Below are 22,909 nucleotides of genomic sequence, written 5' to 3'. Positions count from 1 at the left end.
TTAATAACTGAATGAACGATTGAATGAATTAATTAATTAATTAATGATTGATTGAATAAATGAATGAGTAAATGAATAATTGAACAAATGAATAAATGAACGAACGAATGAATGAATGAATGAATGAATGAATGAATGAATAAATGAATAAATGAACGAACAAACGAATGAACGAATGAATGAACAATATTAACTGGCATTTCATTAATATATTTCATTAACTGGCAATTCAAACATTCAATAATTAATTTATTCATTCAATAATTCATTCATTCAACAGTTTACGCATTCATTCATTCAAAAATTCATTCATTTGTTTATTCATTCAATTATTTATTTATTTATTTATTCATTCAATAATTCATTCATTCATTCATTCATTCATTCATTCATTCAATAATTAATTTGTTCGTTCGTTCGTTCAGTCATTTAATAATTAATTCAATAATTCATTCATTCATCTGTTTAATAATTCATGCATTCATTCATTTAATAATTCATTCAGCAATTTATTCATTTAATAGTTTATGCATTCATTCAATAATTTATTCATTAATTCGATAATTCAAATATTAATTCAATAATTCATTCATTCATTCATTCGATAAGTCAATTATTAATTCAATAATTCATTCATTAATTCGTTCATTCATTCGTTTGTTTGTTCATTCATTAATTCAGTAATTGATTTGTTAATTCATTCATTTAATTAATAATTCATTCGTTAATTAAACAATTCATTCATTAATTTGTTCAGCAATTAATTCAGTAATTCATTCCTTTAATAGTTTATGCATTAATTCAATAATTCAACAATTCATTCCTTCATTCATTCACTCGATAATTCAATTGTTAATTCAATAATTCATTCATTTGTTTGTTGATTCATTCGTTCATTTAATAGTTCATTAAATCATTCAATGATTCATTCATTCATCCATTCAATAATTCATACATTTACTCATTCATGTATTTATTGATTCATTCATTTATTTATTCATTCATTAATTCAATAATTCATTCATTCATTCGTCAATTCATTAATTGATTTGTCTATTCAGTCATTTAATAATCCATTAATTCATTCAATAATTTGTTCATTAATTTGTTCCATAATTCATGCATTTATTTATTTAACGATAAATTCAGTAATTCATTAATTCAATAATTCATGCACTTATTCATTCAATCATTCATTCATTCAATATTTTATTCATTTATTCATTCATTTGTTTTTATGATTTATTTATTCATTCAATAATTCATTCATTCGTTCAATAACTCATGCATTCATTCATTCAACAATTCATTCAATCATTCATTTAATAATTCATGCAATCATTTCTTCATTCATTCATTTAATAATTTATTTAGTAATTAATTCATTCAATAGTTCATGCATTTATTAATTCAATAATTAATTCATTCATTCAGTAAATCATTAATTCATTTGTTTAATATTTCATGCATTCATTCATTTAAAATTCATTAATTCATCCAAAAATTAAGAAATTCATTCTATAATTCATTCATTCATTCTTTTTATTTATTGTTGATATAACAAAATTGTTAAGACGACTGCACTATTATTATTATTATTATTATTGTTATTATTATTATTATTATTATTATTATTATTATTATTGTTGTTGTTGTTGTTGTTGTTACCATTAGTTCTGCCACTAATCATTATGGTTCTGTGTTCTTTGATGCTACTCGCGTGTTTGCCGCTAGACGGCACTATGATGCTCGCGTGGACATTTTTACGTCATATCTGTGCGACGCGTCCATGAACACATGCACCATGCGTGTAACACCAAGGAGTGCAAGGAATAATTATTGCATAAACTGTTAATAATATCAATAACAGCAACGACTACAGTATTGACGAGGAGTTTAAAACCGCGCGGGTTGCCATGTCTGGAAAAACGCTGCTCTTCAAATCAAAGTAAGCGCCGTTTCCTTCCCAAGACAATCAATGTTATCCTCATATTCTGACAACCAAATACACCTGTTCTCATTTGTGTGTTAGTTATGCGGTCTCCAGCAGAATCGAGCCTTTCTATAAGGGAGGTAAAGTGCAGGTGAGATCGCCAATAATAACCATAACACGGTGTTAATTAATGAACGACAGTCAGTCATTAATCCTCCTCATTCTCGGCTCTCCGTCAGGTCAGTCGAGACGAGCAGCACATCTTCTGCACATATGGACCAAAGATCAACATTCTGCAGATCAGCACAGGGAAGATCATACACACTATTGAACAGGTCAGTGTCTTATCAGAGCTTTAGCTCATCCATGAACAGTGGACGCACATACTCGGTCATTTCTAGATCCAGTCAGTCTAACAGTAGACATGCCTGCATACACACTGATCTGCCAACAATACTGTTCACACTTAGGGTCTTATCAGGTTTCTGGTCTAAATGTCTCTTAAATCAAGAACTTTGACAGATGTTGACTCGTTTTAATGAGTCAAAATGAGGTGAGTTTCTCCTTATAACAAGCTAAATAATCTGCCAGTGTAGTTAGTAATAATAATGCTGTTATTTCACAATGAAAACTGGATTATTCTGCTCGTTTTAAGGGGAAAACTCACTTTTGATTCATTACTCACTGAAAAAATATCACAGTATTTTATTATTGTCTAAAAATGCTTCTTGATTTAAGCGTCTTCATATATTCTTACTAGAATCAAGACAAAAACGCTAATAAATATATATATATTTGCAGTTTACATTCATTTATTCATGTATGGACTGATAAGGTAAGTATTTGTTGTGCTGGTATGAGGTTGAGTTTTAGGCTTAACTGTGCAATGAAATGTGAATATAATCATATTCATTTAATATATTTATTAGTGCTGCATGATTAATCATATCGCAATCGTGATGTCAGCAACTGTGATTATAGGACGGATGTTGGGATTATATTAAATAAATAATAAGACATAATAATTCCTGAGAACAGTTTTCTGATTTCTGTGCTGCTAACAAAACAAACAAACAATTCATATATATATATATAGCTGTCATGAAGACGTAGCCGATGCTGAACTATTCCCACAGTGGCTAATTGCGATTTATTCTGTTTTTGGTGCAACAAACTTCATAACTGTTTACTTGTCTCCGCCGAAATACCCAATTCAGACTTTATGTGGTACTTTTCTGACGACACATGAACAGATATGTTTGATATCGAGTCCTGTCTGTGACATGCAGCTTGCTGACCCGCAGCAACATTATTACTAATTACTATTTTACTGCATTACTACTAATCTGAGTGTGCATTTTCCTTAAAAACAGATCAAGTTGACTCATGATACCATTTAAAATCGCATATCGCAACCGTGACCTCAATAATCACAGTATGAACATTCTCCCAAATCGTGCAGCGCTAGTCTTTATTTACTTATTTTTGGTCAACAAGTTACAATCTACACGATATTATGAACATCTAAACACATTTAGATCATTTACTTTCATCATTACTATTGGAATATGAAGAGATTCCAGCACAACAACACATGCGTCTGAAGACACTCACCTCCTGCAGCTTGATTAGCTAGCCCCGATCCATCTCTTTGGGGTTGGAACTAACCTTTGCAGGACCCCGAGTTTGGGCACCTCTGCTTTAAACCATTTAAAATCAATTAAAACTCTGGAGAGTTGGTCCACAAGTGAAAACGTTCTCCGTTTACTACCTTTTCTGTCATGTAAACTACTTGTTTGCCTTTCCCGAACAGGAGGATCAGGAGGACATCACAGCGTTCGCTCTCAGTCCTGATGATGAGGTGAGAGGATTCACTGATCCAGCTTCAGACTGCCTGTTATTTCCCTGTTGGCAGGTTATTCTGCTTGTTTTTAGCAAATCTTGACTTAATATTTCTAAAAACAACACAATATTTCCTGCTTGTCTAGAAATTCTTCTTGATTTAAGAGTTTTTAGACTAGAAACAAGACAAGAGCAGCATTATCAGCAGTGTGATGCATGAGTGTGTGTGTGTGTGTGTGTGTGTGTTCTCCTCAGATGTTAGTGAGCGCCAGCAGGGCTCTGCTCCTCAGGCAGTGGGACTGGAAGCAGCAGCAGTGCCGTCGCTCCTGGAGGGCCGTTCACAGTGTGCCCGTGGCCAGCATGAGCTTCGACTGCACCTCCACGCTGCTGGCTACAGGTATGCATTTGTCCGGATGCTGATCGGCTCGCTCTAGCTTGACTTATTTGTGTATATCGGTCACACACGTTCGTAAACAATGGAAATATAAGAGACTGTCACATCTGTTGAGCATGTCAGTCAGTTTGTAAGTAAGATCTGCAGAGTGGATGATTTGGAGATTTGTCTTTATTCCTGTAGTACTGTACAGAATCATGAGCCCAGTGTGCTGTTACACCCCTAATGCACACCCTGCTAACGATGGCGACTCCATTATTACTACTGTGACTGTGTTTTTGTGTGTTTGCAGGCGGCTGTGACGGCACCATCAAACTGTGGGACGTTATAAAGCAGTACTGCACACACAACCTCAAAGGCTCCTCTGGTGTCGTACAGTAAGTACAGCGTAAACCCAGAAACCAACTGCTCTGAGATCAGCAGTTCACCCAAAGATGAGCATTCTGTCATCGATTACTCTCCCTTTACCTCATGTGCACCTTTAGTGTTCCTGTTAAAGACTAAAGAAGATATTTCGAAGAATGTTGGAAACCTGTAACTATTGAATTCTACAGTATTTGTTTTTCCTACAATGGAAGTCAGTGGTTAGCAGTTTTCAGCATTCTTCGAAACATCTGCTTTAGTGTTCAACAGAAGAAAGACAGTCATAAGGGTTTAGAAGCACTTGAGAGAGAGTAAATATACATTGTAGGGTGAACCGACCCCCAAAGAAGAGTGTTTACCCACTATGCCCTCAGCCTCAGTTGTTTTTATAAGCTCTGTGTAACGATTATGGTGTGAGCATTACGGTGTGTGTTGTCATGTGTTGTTGGACTCTGTGTGTGAGCATTAATGTGTGTGTGTGTGTGTGTGTGTGTGTGTGTGTGTGTGTGTGTGTGTGTGTGTGTCTTGCAGTTTGGTGGAGTTTCACCCAGACATCAGCCGGCTGCAGCTCTTCTCCTCGTCCTCAGACTGTGCCATCCGCATCTGGGACCTGCGCTCCAGCCGGTGTGTGTGTGTGCTGGAGAGCCACTACAGCGCCGTCACTGCGCTCGCATTCTCCCCGGACGGACACACACTCGTCAGGTGTGCTTTTAAACATCTCGCAGCGATGGCAGATCTCATTACCTGCTAATTATGTAACATGGTTAAAGTGTTTAAAGTGCTGCTGGGACGCTTCTCTGTGTTTGTGAATGTTAAAGGTCTGGGAAACTTCAAAGCTCAATGAGCAGGTAACTGTACTGACTGTTTTGAGATATCTGACCAATCAGAGCAGAGTAGAATCACGTGGCCTATCAGAGTAGATTCGCCTGACCAATCAGAGCAGTCGCCTGACCAATCGAAGCAAAGATGCTCGACCAGTTAAAGCAGAGTGGCGTGACCAATTGAGGCAGTCACCTGACCAATCAGAAGAGAGTATAATCACGTGATCAATCAGAGAAGACTCATCTGACCAATCAGAGCAGATTCGCCTGTTCAATCAGAGGAGTGTAGAATCACATGGCCAATCAGAGTAGAGTCGCCTAAACCAATCAAAGCCGCCTGACAAATCAGAGCAGAGTAGAGCTGTCTGACCAATCAGAGCAGAGTAGAGCTGTCTGACCAATCAGAGCAGAGTAGAGCTGTCTGACCAATCAGAGCAGAGTAGAGCTGTCTGACCAATCAGAGCAGAGTAGAGCTGTCTGACCAATCAGAGCAGAGTAGAGCTGTCTGACCAATCAGAGCAGAGTAGAGCTGTCTGACCAATCAGAGCAGAGCAGAGTAGAGCTGTCTGACCAATCAGAGCAGAGTAGAATCACGTGGCCTATCAGAGCAGAGACGCGTGACCAATCGAAGCAGAAATGCGCAACCAATCAGAAGAGTATAATCACGTGATCAATCAGAGAAGACTCGTCTCACCAATCAGAGCAGATTCGCCTGTCCAATCAGAGCAGTGTAGAATCACGTAGCCTATCAGAGAAGAGTCGCCTGACCAATCAGAGCAGTCGCCTGACCAATCAGAGCAGTCGCCTGACTAATTAAAGCAGTTGCCTGACCAATTGAAGCAGAGACGCATAGCCAATCGAAGCAGAGTCACCTGACCAATCAGAGGAGAATAGAATCATGTGGCCAATCAGAGCAGAGTAGAGCTGTCTGACCAATCAGAGCAGTCGCCTGAATAATCAGAGCAGTTGCCTGACCAATCGAAGCAGAGTCACCTGAGCAATCCTTGTCGCCTGACCAATCTGAGAAGAGCCGTCTGACCAATCAGAAGAGAGTATAATCACATGGCCAATCAGAGCAGATTCGCCTGACCAATCAGAAGAGAGTAGAATCACGTGGCCATTCAGAGTAGAGTCCTCTAAACCAATCAAAGTTGCTTGACAAATCAGAGCAGAGTCGTCTGACCAATCAGAGCAGAGTAGTACCACTGACCGAGCCAAGCAGAGTCGAGTTGTCTGACCAATCAGAGCAGAGCAGGCTTTTGCAAAGACCAGATGCTTGAACCTTGTTCAAACATTAACACACACCCCCCCCACACACACACACACACTCTCTGTCTCCTTCAGCTCTGGCAGAGATAAGATCTGTTCGGTGTGGGACCTGCAGGAGCAGAAGGTGAAGAGGACCATCCCAGTGTATGAGGTCAGAGTGTAAATGATCAGTGTACTGTGGTAATATTGTGGTAATACTGTGTTGTACTGAGTGTGTGTGTGTGTGTGTGTTTAGGCTGTGGAAGGTGTGGTTCTACTGTCGGGCTCCACTGATTACTCAGAGATGGGAGTGAAGAGCGACGCGTTACACTTGGTCACGGCTGGCAGTAAAGGTAAATACAGGTTCACATCACAGCATCCCTCCATCTATACACCTTATTCATAGGACGCTAACCTGCGCCACCTGCTGGACTGATTATTAGGAAAAATGGGATCTAATGGGAATGGAAAACAACTGCTGCCAGCCTGTCTTTCTCCCATTCTCCCATTTCTGAATATAGAACCAACCCAAACAAATGCGATTCACCACACACACACTCACCGGCCACTTTATTAGGTACACCTGTCCAACTGCTTGTTAATGCAAATGTCTAATCAGCCAATCACATGGCAGCAGCTCACTGCATTTAGGCATGTAGACATGGTCAAGACGATCTGCTGCAGGTCAAAGCGAGCATCAGAATGGGGAAGAAAGGGGATTTAAGAGACTTTGAACGTGGCATGGTTGTTGGTGCCAGACGGGCTGCTCTGAGTATTTCAGAAACTGCTGATCTACTGGGATTTTCACGCACAACCATCTCTAGGGTTTACAGAGAATGGTCCGACAAAGAGGAAATATCCAGTGAGTGGCAGTTCTGTGGGCGCAAATGCCTTGTTGATGCCAGAGGTCAGAGGAGAATGGCCAGACTGGTTCCAGCTGATAGAAAGGCAACATTAACTCAAATAAGCACTCGTTACAACCGAGGTCTGCAGAAGAGCATCTCTGAACACACAACACGTCCAACCTTGAGGCAGATAGGCCTGTATTGATGTGTGTGTGTGTGTTTCTGTCCTCTAGGTGTCCTGCGTGTGTGGGACAGCCGCTCGTCCCGCTGTGTGTTCACCCAGACTCTGCCTGATGCTCCGTCTCTGGAGCACACTGAAGATGATGATGATCAGGATGAAGAGCGTCTGGGCCTCCTGCAGCTCCTGCTCCTGCCCCGCTCCGGCAGACTGATCACAGTCACTGCAGAACACAACATCCTGCTGTACCAGACGTCCACACTCACTGTACAGCAGCAGGTACACACACACACACACACACACACACACACACACACACACACACACACACACTTTTCAAAGAGTTGTTGGTGGATCTGAAACGGCTTCAGCCAGACATTAAAGGGATAGTTTAGCCAAAAATGTACTCTTCTAAACCTTTGACTTTATTTCTTGTGTTGAACACTAAAGAAGATGTTTTGAAGAATGTTGTAACCATCGACTTCTATAGAAGCAAAAACAAATACTGGAAGTGAATGGTTAGAAGTTTCCAGCATTCTTCAAAATTCTTTAGTGTTTTCAACTGAAGAAAGGAACTCCTGTAGAGAGTAATCCATGTTCAGTTGTGTGTGAACTGACCCTTTAGTCTGCATCATGCTGTGGTCTAATCATATGTTTTGTTGTTGTGCTTTCCTGCAGTTCGTGGGCTACAATGACGATGTGCTGGATGTGAAGTTTGTGGGTAAAGACGACACGCACATCGCAGTGGCCACCAACAGCTCTCAGCTGAAGGTGTTTGAGCTGAGCACCAACAGCTGCCAGATCCTGCACGGACACACCGGTGAGTGAACACTAGAGGGCAGCCCACACACACACAACACTACACACACACACACACACACACACACGTCACTAAATCTTTAAATAAATGACAGAAGTATGAACTATACAACATTGATGAGCAAGTTACAGTAAAAGAGGATTCACATAATAGTTGCACACTTCATGCAAATAATGATAACTGTGTTAATGTACAGCCGTCAAGCCTCAAACTGACACTTAAATCAGCTACTGTGAAGTTTCCAGAACATTTCTGGACTGAAGAAGAAAGCTGTTTCTTGTAGTTCACTCAGTGTTTCGAGGCAAAGATTTAATCAGAGAGGATGAAAATTAGTGACGCTTTCTTCCCTGTTGATCTGTGTGTGTGTGTGTGTGTGTGTGTGTGTGTGTGTGTGTGTGTGTGTACTTGACTTTGTAATTGATTGTAATATTGTGCACCTTTTGTAAAGCTGCTTTGGAAAGAATTATGAAAAGCGCTGAATAAACAAACGTGAACTAAATTGTCTACATAAAAAACTTGGAAAAGCTGGATGTCTTGTGACCATAAAACACACAAATGCTACCAGATTATTGGTCAGTGTACTGGGTAGTTTTTAAGCACACATTATGGAGCCAGATCAGTCTCAAAAGGAACACGTTTACAAAACACAATTCGGAAATGCACAAAATACACAAAACTAGTTGTAAAATATTCAAAACACAATTTGTAAATATTCAAAACACAGTTATTAAATACACAAAACAATTTATTAATACACAAAACACTATTCGTAAATAAACAAAATACAGTTCGTAAATACACAAAACACTATTCGTAAAATACACTAAACACTATTCATAAACAAAATACAGTTCGTAAATACACAAAACACAATTCGTAAATACACAAAACACAATTCGTAAAATACACTAAACACTATTCATAAACAAAATACAGTTCGTAAATACACAAAACACAATTCGTAAAATACACTAAACACTATTCGTAAATAAACAAAATACAGTTCGTAAATACACAAAACAATTCGTAAATACACAAAACACAATTCGTAAATACACTAAACACTATTCGGAAAAACAAAACACAATTCGTAAATAAACAAAACGCAGTTCGTAAATACATAAAACCCAATTCGTAAATACACAAAACCCAATTCGTAAATAAACAAAACACAATTCGTAAATACACAAAACCCAATTCGTAAATACACAAAACCCAATTCGTAAATACACAAAACCCAATTCGTAAATACACAAAACACTATTCGTAAATAAACAAAATACAGTTCATAAATAAACAAAACGCAGTTCGTAAATACACAAAACCCAATTCGTAAATACACAAACCCAATTCGTAAATACACAAAACACAATTCGTAAATACACAAAACACAATTCGTAAATACACAAAACACTATTCGTAAATAAACAAAATACAGTTCGTAAATAAACAAAACACAATTCGTAAATACAGTTCGTAAATAAAATACAGTTCGTAAATAAAACGCTATTCGTCAATACACAAAACGCTATTCGTAAATACACAAAACGCTATTCGTAAATAAGCAAAACACAATTCGTAAATACACAAAACACTATTCGTAAATACACAAAACACTATTCGTAAATACACAAAAAGCTATTCGTAAATAAGCAAAACGCTATTCGTAAATAAGCAAAACGCTATTCGTAAATAAGCAAAACGCTATTCGTAAATACACAAAACACTATTCGTAAATACACAAAACACTATTCGTAAATACACAAAAAGCTATTCGTAAATAAGCAAAACGCTATTCGTAAATAAGCAAAACGCTATTCGTAAATAAGCAAAACGCTATTCGTAAATACGCAAAACGCTATTCGTAAATAAGCAAAACGCTATTCGTAAATAAGCAAAACGCTATTCGTAAATACACAAAACACTATTCGTAAATACACAAAACACTATTCGTAAATACACAAAAAGCTATTCGTAAATAAGCAAAACGCTATTCGTAAATAAGCAAAACGCTATTCGTAAATAAGCAAAACGCTATTCGTAAATACGCAAAACGCTATTCGTAAATAAGCAAAACGCTATTCGTAAATACACAAAACGCTATTCGTAAATAAACAAAACGCTATTCGTAAATACATAAAACACAATTTGTAAATACACAAAACACAGTTCTTAATTCAAAACACAGTCCACACGTTCAAAGTGTAATTCAGTACATTAATCCAGTTTGTAAATTCAAATACAACTTGAGTTTATGAATTGTGTATGAATTTCACTTTGCAAATCTATTATCTTTGAGACTGATGTGGCTCCATATTGCTCTGTAGATGAACAGATTGTAAGAATAATGTTTTTTATCATCCAGTGTAGTGCATTGTACACACTCATCATATTTAGAAGTGAGTGTTTGAGTGCGTGTCCTTTAAAGGGTTAGTATTCTGCATTGTTGACATTCTGACTGATGAATATTATCTGATGATCTTTCTGCAGATACCATCTTATCCATCGACGTCTTCCGCAAAGGCAGCATGTTTGCGACCTGTGCAAAGGTGAGTCTTTGGCTGCTGCTTCGAGAGTTATGCAGAATATCTGGGGGGAGGGGCTACTGCATGCCCCACCCTCTCCTCATGTTTCATTTAAGATTACGTCAAACATTCACTAAAAATGAACATTTCACAGCACTTAATAAAGAGAGTAAATGACTGTGTGTCAATGTTTACTCTAATATAGAATATTAAAACAAATACAGGGTGTCCACGGGGTCTTAAAGTATTCAAAGTTGATAAATAAATTTAAAGCAATTTAAGCCCCTTAAAAAGTATTAACAATGCTATTTTGTAAGGTGTTAAATTTTGTATTTGACTGTACTCTGCATACAGTTATATGCTATAGTTTGCCTGAATTTAATCTGCGAACGTCAGAATGCTGTCTAGTTTATGAAATCATAATGTCCTACTAGATTTGACGTCACGCTGCTGACGTCAGCTGTAACCAAGGAAACACCGTTATTACTTTTGTTATTGGCGACCCCTGTTGGATTAGCATTTTTATTCAGTAAATGAATAATGCTTCAATTTATGATTAGTTTCTTATAATCAGTATTTCGTAAATACAATTCAAGTTAAAATGTCGCCATGGTTACCAGTTGAAAGATAAATAAGGGTATATATGGTAAATATAAGGTATAAATGGTATAGAGTATAAATACAGTATATATAGGGTGTATATGGTATAGTCTATAGGGTATATATAGGGTATATATATATATATATATAGGGTATATATAATAAACTGTATATATAGAGGGATATATAGAGGGATAAACAATATATATAGGGTAAAGGGTGTATATATACAGTATTTATAGGGTATATAGGCTATGATATATATATATATATATATACGGTGTATGTAGGGTGTATATATGGTACAGGGTATTTATATATGTGATGGATAGTGTATATATAGCTTATATGCTATAGGGTATGTATAGGGTATATATACAGTATTTATAGGGTGTATATATATGATGTATATGGTATTAAGTGGTATAGGGTATACGCTGTATATATAGGGTATATAGGCTATTGAATATATATATATACATGGTGTATGTAGGGTGTATATATGGTACAGGGTATGTATATATGTGGGATAGATAGATAGATAGATAGATAGATAGATAGATAGATAGATAGATAGATAGATAGATAGATAGATAGATAGATAGATAGATAGATAGATAGATATGGTGTAGGTGTGTATATATACGGTATATATAGCATATATGCTATAGGGTATGTATAGGGTATATATGGTTTAGAGTATACACATGTGAAGTGCTGGGAATGGAAATGCTCCTGTAAAGTGCTTTTGAAGTATAATATTTCCTGAAAGCTGTGATAACCCTTTGTGTGTGTGTGTGTGTTCAGGATAAGAGTGTGCGTGTGTGGAGGATGGACGTGAGCAGTGGTCGTGTCCACTGTGTGGCTCAGGGAACCGGACACTCCAATGCTGTGGGCTCCATCGCCTGCTCCAGGTCAGAAATCACTATGAAAAACACTGATAATATGTGTGAGATTAAGCCTAGTTCACACTACATGACTTTAAAGAGCAGCTATTATGCAGAAATCACCTTTATGCGGAGTTTAACCCCAGGTGTGTGTCAGCGGTGTGTGTATCTCCAGCCTCTGATGCTCAACATGAATTAATTGTGTTTGTTCTAATCAGACTTAATGAATGAAACACTTTGATTGACATTCTCACTTTGTACGTGTCATCATTGGGAGAAAGCCCCGCCCACTATTGCCCATCTCCCCTTCATTAGCATAAACAGCAGCCCTGAGTGAGAAGCAGCCGTCTGTCCATTAGCCAATAGAGTGTTTGAGCTGCTAAAGATAATGTCAACGTAGACTTAGAAGATTATAGATGTGGAGTTTTAGATGAGGAGCGACATAGACTGACAGAAGCATGAAGCACTGACAAGGGTGACTCACAGCTGTTTGTAGCTCCGCCCTCTTCTGAAAACCTCATTTGCATTTAAAGCGACAGTCACCAAAACGCCACAGTTAGGATCAAAGCCTGATAGGGTCAGTTTCAGAGAGCTGGAGAACATGATGTGTGTGCTGTTCTCAGCTCAAACACACACACACACTCATCAGAGATGCATTTACAGCTTGTATAAAGGGGCCTATGTAACGGGTGGTCTTGAATGTGTCCGTGTGTGCAGGTTGAAGCAGCAGTTTGTGGTGTCGGGCAGTCAGGACTGCACAGTGAAGGTGTGGGATCTGCCTGAGTCTGCAGGAGAAGGAGGAGGAGTGATGATGATGAAGGCTCGATCCACTGAGAGAGCGCATGAGAAGGTGCACCACCATCGCGCACACACATCCTCATTTCAGTACTGCTGCTGCTGACTGTAGTGTGTGTGTGTGTTACCTGCTGTGTTGTGTGTCTCCGGCTGCAGGATGTGAACAGTGTGTGCGTCTCCCCCAATGATAAGCTGCTGGCGTCGGGCTCTCAGGACCGCACGGCTAAACTGTGGGCTCTGAGCGACCTGAGTCTGCTGGGGGTCTGCCGGGGCCACCGCCGCGGGGTCTGGAGCGTGCAGTTCTCCCCGGTGGACCAGATCCTGGGATCCGCATCGGCCGACGGCAGCGTCAGGATATGGAGCATTCAGGACTTCAGCTGCCTCAAGGTCACACACACAGACATGCACACACATACCTCATCAGTTTAGTGAGTGTGTTAAATGCATGCACAGATACACACATTCATTCAGTCACGCATGCATGCACACACACACGTATGTACGCTGTGTGTGTGTGTGTGTGTGTGTGTGTGTGTGTGTGTGTGTGTGTTTCTAAAGGTTAACACTGATCGTCTGCTCAAACAGAGCTTTATTAAACACCTGAAGTGTGTGTGTGTGTGCGTGTGTGTGTGTTTTCCTCAGACGTTTGAGGGTCACGATGCCTCCGTGCTGAAGATTATATTCGTCAGTCGAGGAACTCAGCTGGTGTCCAGGTACAGCACACACACACACACACACCGCCTGCCTGTCTTTATACACCACTGGGGGTTAAATATCTGCACGACCTTTATATAGACCATTTTGAGGCATGTAAACAACAACAACGGTCCCAAAGTACTTCCTGTTTTACACTATTGATTTCTGTAGCTTCAGAGAATGCGTAAAGAGCCACATATTAATAAATAATGTTATGAGAGCTGTTTAAACGTGAAGTTATCATCGAAATGCCTCTTACAGTTTGATAACAAGCAGGAAATGTTCATGAGCCAATCACAGGACCACATTGAAATGGTCTATAGACACGTGCTGATGATCAATAACACTTAATATTCATTAGAAGTATTATTTAATCATTTACAAGCCCAAAATTATTGATACCCCTGTAAAATTTTGCCTTGGTTACTTCTATTCAACCGACTGAAATTGGTTGATATACATTGATATACATATACATGAATATTTTCAATGACTGAAAATGACCCCGGCTTCTCCTCAGAGATCGTAATGTCCAGTTTATTTATATAGCACTGTTACACAACCCAATGTGCTGCACGATACACATCCCAAAAAGACAGATATACAGCTGAAACAAACACGTCTCACTGATAAACTGCCATGTCAAACAGGTAAGTCTTCCACCTAGATGATATCGATCTGATACAGAGGGGCAGAGAGCTTTCCACAATCCAGAACCAGCTACTATATATATATAATGTAAATACAAGATGGGGTCTGATTAAATAAATAAATGTGTGTGTGTGTGTCAGTGGTTCTGACGGGCTGGTGAAGCTGTGGACCATTAAGACTAATGAGTGTGTGCGGACTCTGGATGCGCATCAGGATAAGGTGTGGGCTCTGCACGGCGGCTGCAGGGACGAGCTGATGGTCACCGGCTCCGCAGACTCCACCATCACTGTCTGGAAGGTCAGTCACATGACCCGCGCTGGCCAGCCAATCACATTCATTCATTACAGGGTTTGCACAGCGATGGAAGTTCTGGAATATTGGGGGATTTGAAACGCTCTGTTCCAACACTAAATGTGTGTGTGTGTGTGTGTGTGTGTGTGTGTTTGTGTGTGTGTGTGTGCGTGTGTGTGTGTGTGTTGTCTGCTGGTCAGGATGTGACTGAAGTGGAGCTGGCGGAGGAACAGGCCAAACAAGAGGATCAAGTCCTCAAGTAAGTCCCTGTGTGTGCTGATGCAGAGATACACACACACACACACTCTCATACATCTATATGTGTGTTTATATATACCTCTGTGTGTGTGTATGTATATATACAGTATATGAATGTATGTGTGCGTGTTTCTTTATGTATGTGTATTAATATGTATAATATATATAAATGTGTGTGTGTGTGTGTGTGTGCGCAGGCAGCAGGAGCTCCAAAATCTCCTCCATGAGCATCAGTATGTGAAGGCTCTGGGCGTCGCCATCTCTCTGGATCAGCCACACACTGCCTTACGGGTCGTCAGAGGTGCTTAAACACACACACACACACACACACACACACACACATATATTGTCAGCGTTTGCTCAGGCTGTGCAATCCAGTAAAGAAAGGGCTTTCTTCAATTCTACCTTAGTCATCATATTGTGAATAATTATTCTAATTCTAATTATTAAATGTGATTGATACAGAAGAGGAAATCTGATCAGGAGTCTGCAGAACAGAAATAAATCTGTTTATAAGACAAATAATAACTTCTAAAACAATAATAAGTGTGAAATAAATGAACATGTACACATATTAATGTAGAAATGTCATGTTCTGTTCTTTTGCTGCTGCAGTTTATTCATATAATGCATTAAGAGCATCCATTCATCATTCATTTACCTTCAGCTTAGTCCCTTTATTAATCAGAGGTCGCCACTGCGGAATGAACCACCAACTTATCCAGCATATGTTTACCGCAGTGGATGCCCTTTCAGCTAAAACCCAGTACTAGGAAACACACACACACTACGGCCAATTTAGTTCATCAATTCCCCTATAGCGCATGCAAACTCCACATCTTGCTATGAGGCGATCGTGCTACCCACTGCACCACCGTGACGCCCCTAAGAGCATTTATTTCAAGTTAAAAAGAAAAATATATCTCTTTAAATGTTTTTATTTTGGCAATTTACTCAGATATGAGGCACAACAGTTTAACACTGATGATCATGTAGAGGATTTATCATTTAATCATCATATTAATATGCGTTTGACACTGAAGACTGCAGTGAAGATGCTCAAGTGGATAATATTCAAATAAATGATCATTAAATTATATTACATCATATATTAGATATTGAAAAATTGGTGGAAAAATAAAGATAATCCAGACGTTTATTCATGATTAATTATTATTAGAATGTCCACATTTTGATTGAAAACATTTAAATATGACATTAATTATGGTGATTTCTTCATTTATTTATGTTTTATTTAGTTTCATTAAAGTTTTGTTGTTTTCTCCAGAAATCCGTCAGCGGGAGGACGGGGTGCAGGAGCTGGAGAAGACGCTCCTCAAACTGCGGAAGGATCAGAAAGGTGAAGGTCACCTGCTTCAACAACAGCCCCTCCCCTTAATCAGCAGCTCCTCCCTTTCGTCGTCAGCCCCTCCCCTTAATCTGCAGCTCCTCCCTTTCATCAGTAGCCTCTCCCCTTCACCAGTAACCCCTCCCCCTCTTCATCAGCCCCTCCCGTTCATCAATAGCCCCTCCCTTCATCTCATCCTCTTCATTATTAGCTCCTCCCCCTTGTCATCAACCCCTCCCCTTCTCTTCTTCAGCTGCAAATACTCTTCGTCAACAGCCGCTCCCCTTTCTCAACAGCCCCCCCTTCACCAATAACCCCTCCCCCTCTTCATCAGCCCCTCCCCTTCATCATCAGCCCATCCCGTTCATCAATAGCCCCTCTTCACAGATAGCTCCTCTCCATCATCAGTAGCCCCTCCCCTTCATCATCTCATCCCCTTCATTATTAGCCCCTCCCCTTCATTATCAGCTCCTCCCCTTCATCATCAGCCCCTACCCTTCAGCAATGGCTCCTCCTCATCAGCTCGTCCCCATAGTCATCAACCCCTCCCCATTGTCACCAGCCCCTCCCCATAATTGGTAGCTCCTCCCCTTCAGCAATGGCTCCTCTTCATCAGCAGCTCCTCCCCTTAGTCATCAACCCCTCCCCATTGCCATATCCTCCCCCTTCCCTTCATATCTAGCCCCTCCCCTTATCAGCTGCTCCTTCCCTTTGTCATCAACTCCTCCCCCTAGTCATTAGACCCTCCCCTTCATCGTCAGCTCATCTTCTTAAATGGTAGCCCCTCCCCTTCACCTGTAGCCCCTCCCCTTACTCCTTTTTTAGTTCAGTGTGAATGCGCTACTTACATTGTGTGTGTGTGTGTGTGTGTGTGTGTTCAGAGTCGGTGCTGCGCTACTGTACGGTGTGGAACACAAACTCGCGCAGCTGTCTGGACGCTCAGGCTGTGCTGAAGGTGCTGCTCACACACCTGAGTCCTGAGGAGATGCTGCAGTTCCAGAGCGCGCACACACACCTGCAGGCCCTCGTCCCGTACACCGGTGCGTCTCTCACACACACACACCTGAGCCCTGAGGAGATGCTGCAGTCACAGAGCGCACGCACACACCTGCATCACAACCAACATCTGTCAATCATGTGCATTAAAGTAAATGTGTGTGTGTGTGTGTGTGTGTTGTTTTGTGTAGAGAGACACATGCAGCGGATCAACCGGCTCCTGCAGGCCTCCATGTTTCTGGATTACATGTGGCAGAAAATGCGCATTACAGGTGCTATAGACAGGTAAACAAACACTTTCTGATGGTGTAATGATAGTCTCAGCCTCAGACGTCACACACCGAGCACACTTCTCTCTATTAACACTTCAGCAGATCCTCAGTCGTCCTTATTAATGAATCAAATCTAAATGAATGAATATAAATAAATAAATAATATAAAACATTTTAAATAAATGAATCTAATGAATAAATAAATGTATTCATGGAAAAAATGAATTAATAAATTATATAAAATAAATGAATAAATAAATTAAAAAAGAATTAATAAAAAATATATATATAATAAAAATAAATTAATTATTTGAATGAATGAATACATTAAAAATAAATAAATATAAATACAAATTAATGAATAAAATAATTATTAATAAATGAGTGAATACATTTAGAATAAATAAATGATTAAATTAAAATAAATTAAAAATAAATTATTAGTTGAATGAATTAATAAAAAATTTAAATCAATGAGTAAATTAATGAATTAAAAATAAATGAATGAATTATTTATATAAAAATAAATGAATACATTGATTAATTAAAAAAATTAAGAATTAATAAATAAATATAAACAATACAAATTAATAAATAAAAATAAATGAGTGAATAAATTTAGAACAAATGAATGAATAAATAAAAATAAATTAATCAATTAAAAATAAATTATTAGTTGAATAATTAAACTATTAAAATAAATGAGTAAATTAATTAAAAATAAATTAATGAATAAATTATATAAAAATAAACGAATAAATTAATTTATTAATTAAAAATAATAAAAATAAATAAATATTAACAATACAAATAAATTGATAAGTAATTATTAAAAATAAATTAATTAAAATAAATTTAGAATAAATGAATTAATAAATAAATTAAAATTAAATAAACTAACAAAATGACAAAAGGCTGAATTGGCATTTATAATGAAACTCTAAAAGCTGCTGAACATCAGATTTTAATGGAATGGATAGTCATTAATTTAGTTTCCTTGTTGGTTCTGTGGAAGAGGCGTGTGTGATGTGATCTTCCAGGAAATGCTGAAAACAATGCAGCTCTCCTGAATTTCCTTAGAACAAAAGCGTTAAACATTGCTTTCCCCTCTTAAAAATATCACTCATTAATCATCTGCAATGATCAAACATCACAGGATTCTTCCTTTAGGCTGCAGTTCTCACTTAGACATATGAGACGGATAATATTATATTACTGACCCTCATAATGGGGTGAAGAAAACAATGTTATTTCAGAGCAAAAACTAGATTATTTAGCTTGTTTTAAGGAATAACTCAATTATCATAACACATTTCATAAATACACAAATACAATTAGTAAATTAAAGCACAGTTCGTAAATTAAAATACACTTCATGAATACACAAATACAATTCGTAATTTAAAACAAGATTCATAAACACAATTACAAATCATAAATACACAGATACATTTCGTAAATACACAAACACAATTTGTAAATTAAAACAAATCATAAATACAAAAATACAATTCGTAAATACACACAGTTCATAAATTAAAAAACAATTCGTAAAATAAAAAAGTTCGTAATTTAAAACAATTCGTAAATACACAAATAAAATTCCTAAATTAAAACACAATTCTTAAATTAAAATACAATTCGAAAATACACAAACACAATTCCTAAATTAAAACACAATTCGTAAATTAAAACAATTCGTAAATACACAAACACAATTCCTTAATTAAATCACAATTTGTAAATTAAATCACAGTTCGTAAATTAAAACACAATTCGTAAATTAAAACACAGTTCGTAAATTAAAACACAATTCGTCAATACACAAACACAATTCCTTAATTAAATCACAATTCGTAAATTAAATCACAATTCGTAAATACACAAACACAATTCGTAAATTAAATCACAGTTCGTAAATTAAAACACAATTCGTAAATTAAAACACAGTTCATAAATTAAAACACAATTTGTAAATTAAAACACAATTTGTCAATTAAAGCACAATTCGTCAATTAAAACACAATTCGTCAATTAAAGCACAATTCGTCAATTAAAACACAATTCGTCAATTCAAGCACAATTCGTCAATTAAAACACAATTCGTCAATTAAAGCACAATTCGTCAATTAAAACACAATTCGTCAATTAAAGCACAATTCGTCAATTAAAACACAATTCGTCAATTAAAACACAATTCGTCAATTAAAGCACAATTCGTCAATTAAAACACAATTCGTCAATTAAAGCACAATTCGTCAATTAAAACACAATTCGTCAATTAAAACACAATTCGTCAATTAAAGCACAATTCGTCAATTAAAACACAATTCGTCAATTAAAACACAATTCGTCAATTAAAACACAATTCGTCAATTAAAGCACATTTCGTAAATTAAATCACAATTCGTAAATTAAAACACAATTCGTAAATTAAATCACAATTCGTAAATTAAAACAATTCGTAAATTCAAACAATTCGTAAATACACGAATTAATTTGTGGAAATATGTATTATATTTATAATTTCCTTTATTTTTCTTTGTGAATTGACGATGGTGTTTTGTATTAATGAATTGGGTTTTTGAAATGTACAACCTGTATTTTATAAGCGTGAACTGTGCTGTGCATGTGTGACTTTTATTTTGTAAATGTACTATTTTTGACACTGATCTGACTGTTTGTTTCTCCAGTGTGAACATGGATGATGAAGATGATGAAGGTGTTCAGTCAATCTTCATCACAGACAAACAGCCCATGCAGACCACAGAAGAAGAGGAAGACGAGGAAATGCAGTGTTCAGGAGACTCAGAGCAGCGTCTGCATGAAGATGAAGCCGTCTGCACGTCTAAAACCGCTCCTGGAAAACTCTGTAATACTGCAGATCAGCTTATAGACTCTGATGAAGACGAGGATGAAGAGTTTCCCAGCAAACCCGCTGCTTCTGTCCTCCAGGAAATTGTATCTGTGAGCTGATTGGCTGCTGCAGCTGTCAATCACACTGGGGTCTTTTATATTCAGTGCTGTATGTTGAGTTGATGGATCATTTCTGATCTGCTTCTGCCATAATAATAAGCAGTTTTCCTGCTTGCATCACCACAGCATTTGATTTTATGTAGACGTTTGCTCATCTTTCAAATAAACATGTTACATGTTTGTATCTCTTGAAAATGAGGAGTTCATTAGGCTTGGAAACCTTTCAGCCTTTGGTAAAGAAGCTTAGCTGTCATATACCACAGTCTAGTTAGTATTTAAAGGGTCAGTTCAACCAAAAATGAGTGTTTACGCACTATTTACTCTTCTTTAAGTGATTATAAACCTTTGAGTTTCTTTCTTCTGTTGAACACTAAACAAGATATTTTGAAGAATGTTGAAAACCGGTAACCATCAACTTCCAAAGAAAACAAATACTATGCAAGTCAATGGTTACAGGCTTCCAGCATTCTTCAAAATACCTTCTCTTGTGTTCCACAGAAACTCATAATGGTTTATAATCACTGAAGTGTGAGTAAACTTTGTTTTATTTGATGTACTGTCCCTTTAAGAGCAGTGTGTTGTTGTGAAGAGTGTTTTTGTGTTATACGGACGATGTTTGAGCTCTTACACAGCTTGTACTGATGCCAGACATTCCTTTATTATCTAACACCAAGCATCAAGGAAATCAGTCCGTCATTTCCACAGAGAACACACTCTTCTTTCATTGCGGTTATCCTGAAGTGTTGATCTTGTGTAAGCAGTGAGTAATGTGTGCACAAAACAGCCCTGAATGTTGGATATACAACACACACACACAACCACACACACTCCTAACTGAATTCGCGTCCAAGCACAAATGTATTGTGAGCAATATTATCTGTCCCAAATGGATGACCAGGGTCTGAAGTGTGCATCAGTTGTACCCTTACCTTGCTTCAGCGTGAACTCTTGACAGAGGGCGTGTCTGAAGTTGGGCCTGACGCGATCGTCATAGCAGCGTTAGCCAATGAAATTAGTCTGCAGTCAGCTACTGTCTCATATAGGTGTATACAGACATTAGATGTCGCTTACCCTGTTGTTGTTTTTTGGAAGGAATGCGTCAATAGAGCCGCCATTTTAGTACAGGGTAGCGCTCCATTGAACTGAACGTGGGACTAAGCTGCAGTGGAGGACTGTGGCCATCCAAAGCCAGAGAAATACACGTATATCTATGATCGGGAGTTTTCCCGGAGGTCAGTATGCTATTTTTTTGAATGAACCGCCAATTATTCCAGCGTATGTTTTATGCAGTGGACGCCCTTCAGCTGCAACCCAGTACTGGAAAACATCCATACACACTCATTTAGTTTTACACACAGTTTAGTTTCTTCAGTTCCCCTATAGCGCATGTCTTTGGACGGTGGGGGAAACCGGAGCACCCGGAGGAAACCAATGTGAAAGAAACATCTTTATGTCAGTTTTATTTAATTATCGTTAAAGTATGAGTAATAATTCAATAAACATTTACATTTTTGCAGAGTTTTTTAGAATTCATTAGGTTTAATATAGCATGTGGTTTGTTATGTCACGAGATCTTGATTGGAACAAAATCTGAACAATAAATGGACAGAACATCACCAAATTAGTTATGCTTTTTAATATTTTGGGGGGGATAGCTACTGTCTTTTAGACAAAGAGGTCTTAAATTTTGTGCATATTAAAAATTAAATACATAATAGCACCTATTCTATAAAATATGTAGTAGTAATATTGTTATAATGGAGAGTGTGTTTGTGTGTGTGTGTGTATTAGGGCTGCATGATATTGGAAAAATTTGGCTTTGCGATATTTTATTTTTCTGCAATTATCGCGATACGAATATAATTTCAACACATGAACTGAATATCTCTGTTGGAAACATTTCATTCATTTGGATAGATTGGGATGGTCAAGTCTTTTTTCTATGCAGTGTGTTTTTGTTTTACTGAAGGAGGGAGCGATTCGTTTGTGAATGAATCTCCGTTATGAACAACTCCTTCACAATGACACAAGTTTCTAGCACCGCAGCATCTTGTTGTCATATTTATTTTGCTTTATTTGTTGATTTCATTCAACTAAACTAGCATAAGCTGAGTGTTTGGTGTGAGCTGGTGCTACTTTGCCTCATGGTGAATGCAGTAGGTGACTGTAT

The 22,909-nt window shown here is 37.7% G+C and overlaps 1 protein-coding gene across 1 annotated transcript; it reads left to right on the top strand.

Moving 5' to 3' along the window:
- The first annotated feature begins 1,788 nt into the window (after positions 1-1,788).
- Positions 1,789-20,934, top strand: tbl3 (transducin beta like 3). The gene is made up of 23 exons (XM_056454409.1): positions 1,789-1,948; positions 2,033-2,084; positions 2,173-2,268; positions 3,747-3,794; positions 4,031-4,172; positions 4,462-4,546; positions 5,064-5,234; positions 6,698-6,773; positions 6,858-6,954; positions 7,680-7,903; positions 8,303-8,444; positions 10,935-10,993; positions 12,377-12,483; positions 13,174-13,306; positions 13,408-13,638; positions 13,894-13,964; positions 14,739-14,895; positions 15,090-15,148; positions 15,345-15,448; positions 16,436-16,507; positions 17,377-17,535; positions 17,683-17,776; positions 20,457-20,934. Exons 1-23 carry the CDS (start codon positions 1,917-1,919, stop codon positions 20,737-20,739), a joined length of 2,694 nt encoding a protein of 897 aa, XP_056310384.1. The 5' UTR covers positions 1,789-1,916; the 3' UTR covers positions 20,740-20,934.
- Positions 20,935-22,909: the final 1,975 nt, after the last annotated feature.

This window comes from Danio aesculapii, chromosome 3 (genome assembly GCF_903798145.1).
Source record: "Danio aesculapii chromosome 3, fDanAes4.1, whole genome shotgun sequence".
NCBI classification, from domain to species: Eukaryota; Metazoa; Chordata; class Actinopteri; order Cypriniformes; family Danionidae; genus Danio; species Danio aesculapii.
Note: the sequence above shows the minus strand (reverse complement) of the source record. Positions and strands in the feature narration are given on the sequence as shown.

Excerpts from the sequence above, each read along its gene's own strand:
- tbl3 (XM_056454409.1), top strand. The coding sequence starts at position 1,917 with ATGTCTGGAAAAACGCTGCTCTTCAAATCAAA. Across the intron at positions 5,235-6,697 it reads GACGGACACACACTCGTCAG|CTCTGGCAGAGATAAGATCT; the intron begins GTGTGCTTTTAA and ends TGTCTCCTTCAG. Across the intron at positions 16,508-17,376 it reads ACTGCGGAAGGATCAGAAAG|AGTCGGTGCTGCGCTACTGT; the intron begins GTGAAGGTCACC and ends GTGTGTGTTCAG.